General features: G+C 27.7%; 1 protein-coding gene across 1 annotated transcript; it reads right to left on the bottom strand.

Annotated features, from left to right (window-relative positions):
* Window positions 1-6275: 6275 nt before the first annotated feature.
* Window positions 6276-8186, bottom strand: LOC111276938 (benzyl alcohol O-benzoyltransferase-like). Its single transcript, XM_089764348.1, has 2 exons — window positions 7722-8186; window positions 6276-7271 (listed from the first exon to the last, which is right to left on the bottom strand). The coding sequence occupies exons 1-2, from the start codon at window positions 8169-8171 to the stop codon at window positions 6372-6374; spliced, it is 1350 nt and encodes a 449-aa protein (XP_089620474.1). The 5' UTR covers window positions 8172-8186; the 3' UTR covers window positions 6276-6371.
* Window positions 8187-11562: the final 3376 nt, after the last annotated feature.

Below are 11562 nucleotides of genomic sequence, written 5' to 3'. Positions count from 1 at the left end.
TCAGAACCCTTTACCATAGTCCGATCTTGCCTACTTGCAAACTTCCTCTACCTTAACCCTCAAGTGATCCTTGACTATATATATATTTGATCCTGTTGAGATTCAAACTTATTATTAAAATTAAGAATTTAATATTTTATCAATAGCTGCGACTGTACGATGAACCTTGGCCTCTTTCGGTGCTTAATCTTCCCGTTCTTTGCTTGTTGCTCTCTTTTGGCTACCATACTTCCTCTTCAGCTAAAAGTTTCCTCATGAAACTATGATACCCACCATCATATTCGCCTCTTCTATTTCATTTATCAACCAGCAGATGATAACAAAAAAAAAAAACGTTAAGCGGGACTGCGGGAATAATTTAGAATGAGTGTACACTTCAACGATTTATACTTATTTTGGGAACTCTTGTTTGAACAGTAATCTGATTTCTTGTTTTTTATTAAATAAAGAATTTCCCAAACCTTTCTTATATCAACATCTCCGCCAACGTGTGTAAAACCATTTGGTAAACCACAAGGGAATTATAAAATAGGATAATGGATTCACATTATTTATGGTTTGCATCCATGAAACTTTAATTACTACTTTACCTTTAATTTATTTTTTCTATTTCTTTTTCCTTTCTTGAACCGCCACTTCTACTAGCCCTATTCCCAACTAACCTATCATCATTTTTATAAAAAAATATAAAAAAGACACTGTCAATCAAATATAACTTCATCATGAACCGATTTAATTTAAGGTTAAAAACTATCTCAATAGATCGTATTCAACTTAATAAAAATTTAGTGACAGATCTAAAATTTTTTAAAGATGTATATTTATAATATAAATAAAAAATTATTAATAGATTTATTAATTTTATTCATGAAAGAGTCTTAAAAAAAATTTTGAAAGTATCTAAAAGAATTTTATTTTCAATTTTTTTTTAGTTTTTATTCTTTGGATAATATGCCACTACCAAAATCCTGTTAGAGCTTAACAAATTAGATTTTTACAATCTAACGAGGAAATTTTCACTTTTGTCAATTATTGAACTAGCATTTTGAAGTCGATTAATTTAAAAAAAAATTAATTGATAATTATAAGTTTTTTGTTAATAATTATAAAAAATTATTTCGCTCTTGATAAATATTTTTTTCATTGAATAAAGTTCAAAATACTTTAAAACATTTTGCCTCAATATATAATTCTTCCTTTTATCACTTTCTTTTGAACTCAGATAAATGAAGAATTGAATTGGAATCAAGCATCCTACGGATTGGATTAAACAAAAGGGATGGATTGCACCATCTATAATATTTCGCATTGGAGGGGTCACCATACACAGAATTAAAAATAAAAAAGCAACGAAAAACCCAATGTATGTACGATTTTAACAAGGCTGTATCCTCATCCGTAGGACATATCTATAGCATATATATTAATAAACGACGGTTATTACAAAGATTTTTTTTTTTTTTGGAGCATTTTAATTTGAGTTCTCTTTAATAGAGTTCTATTGACGGTAATTTTGTAATTATTTAATTATAATAAAAAATTATATAAAATTCCATCACTTGTAAGTGTGAATTTGATATAATTTCAAATTGTGATTAATTAATTATATTGCAATATTTATAAATGATTTTCTTTCTTTAAAAAGTAATGTAAAACATGAATTTTAACAAACTACAATCTGGACCATTGGAATGTATCTTTCTTGGTTTTAGTCTAAATGATTATAAATAATAATGATCATCTTATATTATATTTAGTTTGTGTCTAAAGAAGTGAATATGATTATAATGAAGATTAATCATTCTCTTAATATAAGACGATGCAATCATTCTCAAGTAGAAATGTTTTTTTTTTTTAATCTATAAGATTGAATTTATATATTTTATTATACTCTTAAAAATTACACTATTAATTTAAATTATATAAACTTTGATAAAAGATAGTTTTAACTAATAAATAAATTATCCTATCTTAATTATTACACAAATCAAATATAAGATAAAATGATATTATTTTATCTAATCTTATTCATAATATCATATTATCCTATCCTATTTTAACCTTATGTGATAAACATATAATAAATGTCTTCATATTGCTTGAGGAAAATACTACATATCTCAACACATTGTTTTCCATTTTTTTGGCCAAATAAGATGTTGTGTCTACTAAATTTCATTTTTCATTTTCTGATGTTAAATCTTCTTCTTCTACATCACAGACTACTTCTCCCTTATTCCATTGCTACACTAAATTCAGCTCTTTCGCCAACACAATCTTCTTCACCTTCAATATCTATTCCAACATACATAAAATTCTTCCCAACAAACTCCCACAAATATCGTATAATTACTCGTAAGCTAATCACGTAAGACAACCTCATGTTTTCCATATTCAGAATATTGAAGTCCTGCTCGTATCGCAGTTGAAATCCAATTACTAGAAATTATAAAAAATAAAAATAAAAAAAAAACTACTCTCTCTAATCTCTTCATCACCGCCTAATCACAAAACCTAACTCTACCTTACCTTTAGCTAAGTGTTTGTCAAATCCAATTCAATAAAAATTAACCCTTCTTAATGTTTAAAATTAGGATTTTTTTTTTTTTTTGAGCATTTTATTTAGAGTTCTATTGACTGCAATTTTGTAATTATTCAATTATAATGAAAAATTATATAAGAATCCATCACTTATTATAAATGTGAATTTGATGTAATTTTAAATTATAATTAATTAATTATACTATAATAATTATAAATGATATTTTGAAAAAAAAAAAGTAATGAAAAACATAAATTTGGTTTTATAATTCTAACAAACTACAATATGGACCATTGAAATGTGTCTTTCTTGGTTATAGTCGAAATTATCATAAAGGATTATAATTATTCTATATTATAATGAGTTTTTTTTTTAAATCTTAATCTACCTTTAAATCCCCTGCTATATATCTAGTTAAAGAGGATATTACGTGGCAAAACTCTTTTAAATTTATAACAATCAAGTGTCAACTCCAATAACATATCAATTGATCAAGTGATAATCAGTTGTATTTATAGACATCCTATTTCATTTGAGGTTTTAAATCAAATGATCAAGATATTTAGCTAGACCGTTAGAAATATTTATTGGGTCTTTCAAACTTCGAATGGAACTATCTAATTGGTATTGGGGCTTAAGCCCAGAAGATATTTTATTTTTCTTGGGCTTTGGGCCCAGTAGACGTTTTTGTTGGTTTTTCCATTTGTGTTGGGGTTCGGCCTGGCAATAGGATTTGTAATGATAGTTTTATTTTGTTTTTTTATTTTATTACTTTAATAAAAACTAAATAAAACATAAAGGAAAGAAAATAACAAAGTTTTGAGATCTTGTCTCCAAAATCAAATCAAGAATGAAAATTGAATCATGGACTTTACAAGGGGAACCAATTGCAGATTTTTGGGTTGAATGATTTTAGAAAAGTCAAAGAAATCAAATCACAAAAAAAAAAAAAAAATTCAAATCAAAGAAAGTCATTGATTTGGCTAAATTAATTCTTTCCCAAATTGAAGGGATCAAATCCCTATATGAATCGTGTTCCAACATAGATAGGAATATATACAGGGAGAATAGAGAAAATTTCCTAGGCAGGTTCTAGCAATTTCAGGCATTAAGGGTTTTATTGGTTTTGTGTTCTAATTCTAGAATTTAGGTTTAGTGAGCAATTTTTGGTTCTGGAATTTTTATTGTGGTTTTTGGGTTGATTTGCGGCATCGTTTTGAAATTTCTGGTATTAGGGAATTTTTTGAGATTTTTTGGAAATTTTTGGATTCTGGGTTTTTCTGAAAATATGCTTGAATTTTTTGGTTAAGTTTTAAGTTTTCAATAATCGAAATCTGAAATTTGGTCTTTTTGCGAAGATTTTCATCATTTTCTGAGTGTATTTGAATTTGCCATTTGAAGATCTAGAAAGAGAGGTAGAGAAAAAATATTTTGGAGACAAAGAGCGTAGAAAAATCTGAGAGGAAAAATAAAAAGTTAAGGCTTTTATACTTGATGTATATGACATCGTTTTGGAGATTAAGAAGCCTGGGATCTACATGTTTTACCACATTTACGCTCGACTTGATCGTGACCCGGATTTCAACCCATGTCCCATTTTCATTAAGAGTTGAGTCGCACCCTTAGTCGAGCTTTGAGCCTCGCCAGCTTTAATTACTTACTATGTTTAAAGTCGCTCATTCAAGCTATCGAGCCGAGCTGAATCTTAGTATTTTTATTTTTATATTTATTTTATTTATCTATTTATTTATTTATTTTTAAATATTTTTATAAAAACATATTTAAATAAAAAAGTCCTACTTACATATTGGAAGGTTAATATTTTTATTTTAAAAAATAAAGTTTTACCAATATATTAAAAAATTTTATAATTTTTAATAAAACTCAAGTTTGAAAAAATATATAATTTCTTTTTCATAAATCCTACCAATATATTAAAAAATAATTTTCAACAAAAAATTTTACAACATATTAGAAAATATTTTTGACAACAAAATTATGTTTATAGAAATTTACTACCACAAGTAAAACAAATTCGATAATGAAATCTTTTCAAAATATAACAAATATTCTCTTTGAATATTCTTAAAGTGAAAAAATATTCTTAAATTATGGAGTAATTTAATAATATTATCTAATATTAAATTATTTGATAAATTATAAATATGTTTTAAGATTTTGATAACTTAAAATCAAATTAATAATCCTTTAGAAAGGCACTATGAGGGTGCTATAATTTTTTTTACACATAACTATACTCTCGAACCTAAAATTTGATCTTGTGGATTAAAATTTGTCAGTTAGAGATATTTAAGTTAAGCTAGGGACTTCTTTTTAAAATGTGATAGATTCAATTAGTTGGTCGATTGCACCTATAGAAAAAAATATTGATGTCGATTCTTAAATTTATATCTAGTGATAGGTCAACGGATCTATACACTATGATAATATTTTATTTAATTTATATTTAAAAAAAAGAATAGGATTATAAGAAAAATTAATCATCCTCTTGATATAAGATGATTCAGTCCTCCCAAAGAAGAAAAAATTATTTTTAATCTATATGATAGAATTTACATTTTCTATTATATCCTTAAAAATTAAATCAATAATTTAAATTATATAAACTTCGATGAAAGATAATTTTAACTAATAAACAAATTATCTTATTTTAATCCTTACAAGCATTAAATACAAGATAAGATAATATTATTTAATATAATCTTGTTAATAATATCATTTTATCCTATTTTATTATGATTTTGTATACCAAACATATCATAAATGTCTTCATATTGCTTAGGAAAATTCTACATGTTGTGCTCTATTTTTATTTTTTTTTGGCCAAACAACATGTTGTGTTTAATGAATTGCAATTTTCATTTTCTGATGTTAAATCTTCTTCTTCTACATCACAAACTACTTCTCCCTTATTCCCTTTCTACACTAAATTCAGCTCTTTCCCCAACACAATCTTCTTCATCTTCAATATCTAGTCCAACAAACTCCCACAAATATCGTATGGTTACTCGTACGCTAATCGCGTAAGAAAATCTCATGTTTTTCCTGTTGCTGAATATTGAAGTCCTGCTCGTATCACAGTCGAAATCCAATTACTCCAAATTTTTTTTAAAAAAAATCTACTCTCTTTAATCTCTTCATCACCGCCTAATCACAAAATCCAACTCTACCTCACCTTTAGCTAAGTGTTTGTCAAATCTGATTCAATAAAAATTTACCCCTTCTTAATGTTTAAAATTTTAATTTCCATCAATGACATCTAATCTCAATAGTAATGAGAAAGCCTTGAAACCTTTACCTCTCGCGTCCAAGCCATGTTAATATGCAAGTTTAATCCAACTTAATGTTAATATGTTTAGTTAATTGATTTGCTTATTGATTCTTCCATGAATATACTACTTGATATATGTTAAAAGTTATTTAAATTATAATTTTTATTTATAATATGAAACATCGTAAAATAATATTTAACATCTAATTTTAAATTCATCATAACATAAAATTTCATGTTCTTGTATTTTAAATCTAAATGTCTAAAGAAAAAAATTCAGATCCAAATTTGATTTCGAAATGCAATATTATGCTACGTAATTAATCTCAACTTGCTAATCAACAACCTTAAGTGCATAAAGTTGTTTTTGTTCTTCTGAAATCATTAAATTAATTGTTCCTCGTTTATATTTATCATGAAGTGGTTATTAGCTACTACATATTGGGGAAGAAACATATACTGGGCAAGAGCCTTGCAATTTAAAGAAGAGTATCATGATACCACACATTCTCTCTTCATGTCACATTTCTATTTCTTTCACATAGCAGATGAAATAAAAAATGATTTACCCTTCAACATGTTGTCCAATTCCTTAGCAAATCTTTCCATGGCCGGAGCTGGCAAACAAATCGGCACCAAAGTTCCAACTTCGCCTTTCATATTCTTGGCTCGTATGAAAACGCTTATCACTCCAAGACTTTTTGCTGGTCCTCCAAACACTGCCTTACCCCACCCGAAATCGACGTCTTCGAATCCAAGTTTTGTTAGATCTGATATCATGAAGGAACCAATCACTGCTGGGAAGTGCAGTCGTTTACCCCTAATCGCCATCAAACCAGCGACTGATTTCACATATTCCTCCGTCACGCTTGCCTTGGCTTGCTTCACTAGTTCCACTGCATGCCTCAATGGATTCTGGCAAAGTTTTCTAGCTGTTGTCATTGCTGCTGGGAACACGATGGCATTACCATAATATCCCGATGGCAATGGAGGATTAAATTTGGAACGTGTGTTAGCAACGCATAGCATGCGCACCTCTTCGTCAGGGTCAGGATTTATAGCAATGGTTCGACAAAGCCATAAGCAAGCTGTTAACAGTTCGAACTTGGAGCATTGACGAAGGCGGGGTGGGAGGAGCCTGCGAAGAGCTTGAACTTCATTGGAACCGAAGAAAAAGGAACGTTGGACCAGGTTGTCCGGTAACGGAGTGCTAATGGTGGCTTCCACTTCGTCGTACTCGTGGTGTGTGAACGTGACTCCTGGTGGGTCTCGAGCATCTAAGAGGTGCCTTTCCCATACGGGTGGGATCGAGGGTGTAACCAAGCCATATGCCATTTCGCCCACGGTGGACATGAATTGTATTAGGCCAGCGCCATCGGTCATGACGTGGTTGAAGCGGATGGCAAAGATGAAACCACCACATTTTAGCCGTGTTACCTATAATCAATTAATAATAGAAAATTGTTTTTTTTATTTAAAAGAATTTAAAAATCAACAGAAATACAATATGAGATGTTAAATATATCTTTAAAACTCATTTTTTTAGTACATCATAACTTTATATTCATATTTTTAAAATTCAGATGTTAATAAAACTCAAAATTCTATGAAGTAATTTTTTTTAATTGTAAATTAGCGATTTAAACTACTCCTTTTGTTCTCTTTTCGTGAGGTCTGGCTACTTATTGCTTGCTATTCCAGGATGATGACGTAGTCTCTGTTTTATCTATTAATTAAGAAGTCTACTTAAAAAAAAAATTGTGATCTTGGTTTCTAGTCCAAGTATACATCTTGGGAGACAGTTAATTCATTCCCATGTTGTTTAATTGAACTCAAAAGAAGAAAAAAAATGTGATGTCATAGTAGACCTTGGCTAAAAAAGGGTACCTGAATTAACAACAATGGGCAATTTATCATCCCTGCAGAACCTGGAACATCATAAAGGAGCTCATCAAAGCAAGGAAATGGAGGCTGAAGTGCATCACCAAACTCTTCAAGGGTAACATTAGCATCGGCCTCAATAAACAACACACCTTCACTAGTGCAATCCACCATAAGTTTACCGTTAGGCCCTTCCCTTAGTCTACCAGCAAATGGATAATAAAACACAAGGGTTTGTGCAAGAGCCTCCCTAATAATTTTAGCAGGGTCCCTCCCTTGCATGGAGGGATCGTACTGATAAAATTGGATCACCGGAGCTTGCGCCCGGAGAATCTCTTGATCATCAAAGTCGGACAATAATTTGTATTCATGTGGTGTGGGCTTGGCTGGAGCAACAAGCTCGGGTTCGTATCTTCGGACAGTAAATGCAAGAGAAGTATTGGATGGTGCTGCCATGGCGCAAAATCTAGATGAAGGAAAGATGGTGGAAAAGAATATTGAGTGTGACGTGCTTAATTAAGTATTTGTGGAAGTGATATTTATAGCAAACAAATTTGAGAAATGTTCAGTTCTATGACAAGTTGCAATGACTTAACTTATTCACGTTTTATTTCCTTTATGAAATGTTTACGCTGCTGACTTTATTTTTATAGATAAGAGGCCGCGTAGAGGAAAGAGACTGAATAGAGGAGAGAATTACATGCATTAGAAGTTGAATACAACTCTTAAAAATGATTAAATAAATTAACTGAATTAAATTAATTCATAACGTCACTCTTTGCTTTTTCCTTAGTATCCAATTGGTTTCCTCAATTAATTCATCCTATCGAAGGACAACCTTCCAGCCATTTATCCAATAAAAAAGTTGACCAAAGGCCGTAGTTCCCATGGATAAAATTTATATAAAATTTCATAAATAAAATTCATAAAGTTTTTTATTATAAATGAATAAACAAAAATTTTAATAAAAAATTTAAATTGATAGATTAAGAGAGTTTAATGTAAAGATCAATAATATTAAAAATATTATTTATAATTCAAGTTTTATCAATACTTATTTAATAGTAAAAATTTTGTTAATACTTTTATTAAGAATATTATTTAATAAATATATCAAAATTTTTTAAATTTTTTTTCAAATTTTGCACACTTGATCTATATGATGAAACATTTCAATCTATCGATTTTAAATTTCAATTTTTATTTTTATTTACTTATTTATCAGTTTTGATTTTTTATTTTAATTTTTATTTACTTATTTCTAATAAAAAAATTTATAAATTTCATCTTTAAAACTTCATATAAGTCATTTTCGTTTCCTGTTTTCGTACTTCAGAACTATGACAATGACAAATCAAGAAGAAACAAACTCCCAATTAGAAGTTCAAATCTCAAACTTTAAAATTAACAATAAACACATTAACAAAAATAAATACAATACATTATAAATTCATACTATAGATTTGTATAACTTATAATTCTAAATTCTAAAATTAAAAAAAAAATCTACAAATGATCAACACGTGACCTATTAAACTCTTAATTTTAATAATTATGATTCAAATCCTTATAATCTCATGTATAAAATAAAAAAAAAAAAAACCTATAAAATATTTTTTTTCTCAGCCAAAAGATCAATTTTATTAATAGAAAGCCAATAGTACAAGGCAAACATTAAATTTGGACCTTCCGCTTAGTAAAAAAATTACCAGAAAGAAAGGGAGTTAAGAGAAACTGAGCGGAGAGGAGGATGAAAATGGGCTAAAAGATTATAGAAACAATCGGTTTAGTGGTTGGTGTGAAAGGACAAAGCCTATTTGGCTCTTGTTAAATATTTAGGACACATAACAAATTTAAAAAGAACGAGAGATTTTAAAATTTTGAAGAATTTTAAAATTAATACATTAATTTAAAAGTTTAATATTTATAATCTTTTATTTTGAATAATTTTTTTTTAAATTGACTATTGGAATTTTTTTGCCCGAAGGCCGGCAACTACGATTCAAATTTGATTACATAAAAGTTTTATAAAAATAATGATATTATATATTAAAGAAAAGAAAAAAATTTTAAAAATACAATATAAATATCATTACTTTCATAAAAATGCATAGATATTATTAATAATATAAAAATAAAAATATATATTATTGTTAAATAAAATCATATTTTATTTTTAAAATTTTGTATTTTATATCAGATCCTATCAATTGCATCATCTGATTTATAAAAGACATAAGCTTAATTTTCAACTCATCAATTTATTATTGTATTTGAGATTGAAATTAACACTATACGTATATTATCTCTCTTCGATCCTGTTATAAATCCACCTCGATGAATAAAATTTTTTGCATGATGTTCTATTATAACTATCATATGGAATAAAAACATTTAATAAGTATTTCAAAAATATAAAAAAAAAAAACATATATAATATTACTTTAACATTATAACATTAAATGAAATGAGCTAAAAATATAAAAATAAGCATATAAAACATTTTAATTAAAATAAACTAAATCAAATAGTATATTTAGCGTAATATATATTGCACACATTCGAAGGCAATTAAACTTTAAATTTTTGAATACGAGGATTGAAAAAAAATAAATTTTTTCTTATCTCGGGCCTAATTTTAAGTATTAGTACAATTTTGATTGATGATAGAAAAATGAAGTCAAATAAACAAAAAGCAATAGTCATATCATTTTAATCACTCTGCACTAGCAAGTGTATTACATTAAGTTGTAGCATTTCTCTATTTTTTTCTTCTAAATTAGGAACATGAAGCCACAAAAAAGAAAGGCGTCGAGTTCAACATTTATTTCACGTGGATACGACATCAACATGCTTGCTAACGTGTACGTTTAGACCTCTTCTTTGTGCTATTTTGGCCGTGATACACCACTCAAACACAAAGAAATCCATTTATTTCATGCGGATACCACTACCAATAGTACTGTAATTTTGCAATTTTTTTGAGTTTTTTTTTTTTTTTTTTGGATACAAGGGTTATTTAAAATCTTTTTTTTTCTCAACCAAGAGTAGAAATTAAACCGAAAAAGTCAATACATAATGCTTAAAGGAATAAGAGAGAAAAGCTTTACACTACCAGAAAAAGGCTTTTCCCAATGAAATTTTTTTGTCGGTAAAAGTTAATATTTCATCATTATTAGTAGTAACAATAGATTTAGTGACAAAAAAATTTCATCGACGATAATTAAGTCGGTAATACTATTTCATTGGTAATAAAAAAAATTCATTGATAATTATCGATAAAAAAATTTCATCAACAAATCTATCAGTAATAAGTTATCTATGGATTTATGAATGAAATTTTTTATCGAGAATTACTAACAATAAAATATGTCAATAATGATCAAAATTTCATCAATAAAAATAAAATTATGTGAGTAAAATTATAGCTTTGTCAATAATTTATAAAAATATTTTATAATTATTCAAAAAACCTGTAATTATTTAAAAAACCTGTAAATTATAATTTAAACATGTGTAATTATTTAAATATTTTATTATTATTAATTAAAATATCAAATCCAGATAACGTCTATCAAACATCCATCAAATACATTATAAAATATTCATAAAACATCCATAGCATCCATAACACATCATAAAATATCCATCCATAAAACATCCATAACTTCCATCAAATACTTCGTACAAACCCAAAAAAAATGTCACTGTGCTATTACTACATTTCCTGATCAAAAATCTTTGTTGCTATCATCAGATTTAAAAAATTGTGATGATGGAGTTTATTTAGACCCCATCAACTACATCATCTGATCTATGAATGACCTAAGCTCAGCTTTCAACTCAA

This window comes from Durio zibethinus, chromosome 7 (genome assembly GCF_047325235.1).
Source record: "Durio zibethinus cultivar Kanyao isolate XHJ-2024 chromosome 7, ASM4732523v1, whole genome shotgun sequence".
NCBI lineage: Eukaryota > Viridiplantae > Streptophyta > Magnoliopsida > Malvales > Malvaceae > Durio > Durio zibethinus.
This window is presented reverse-complemented; position numbering and strand designations above follow the sequence as displayed.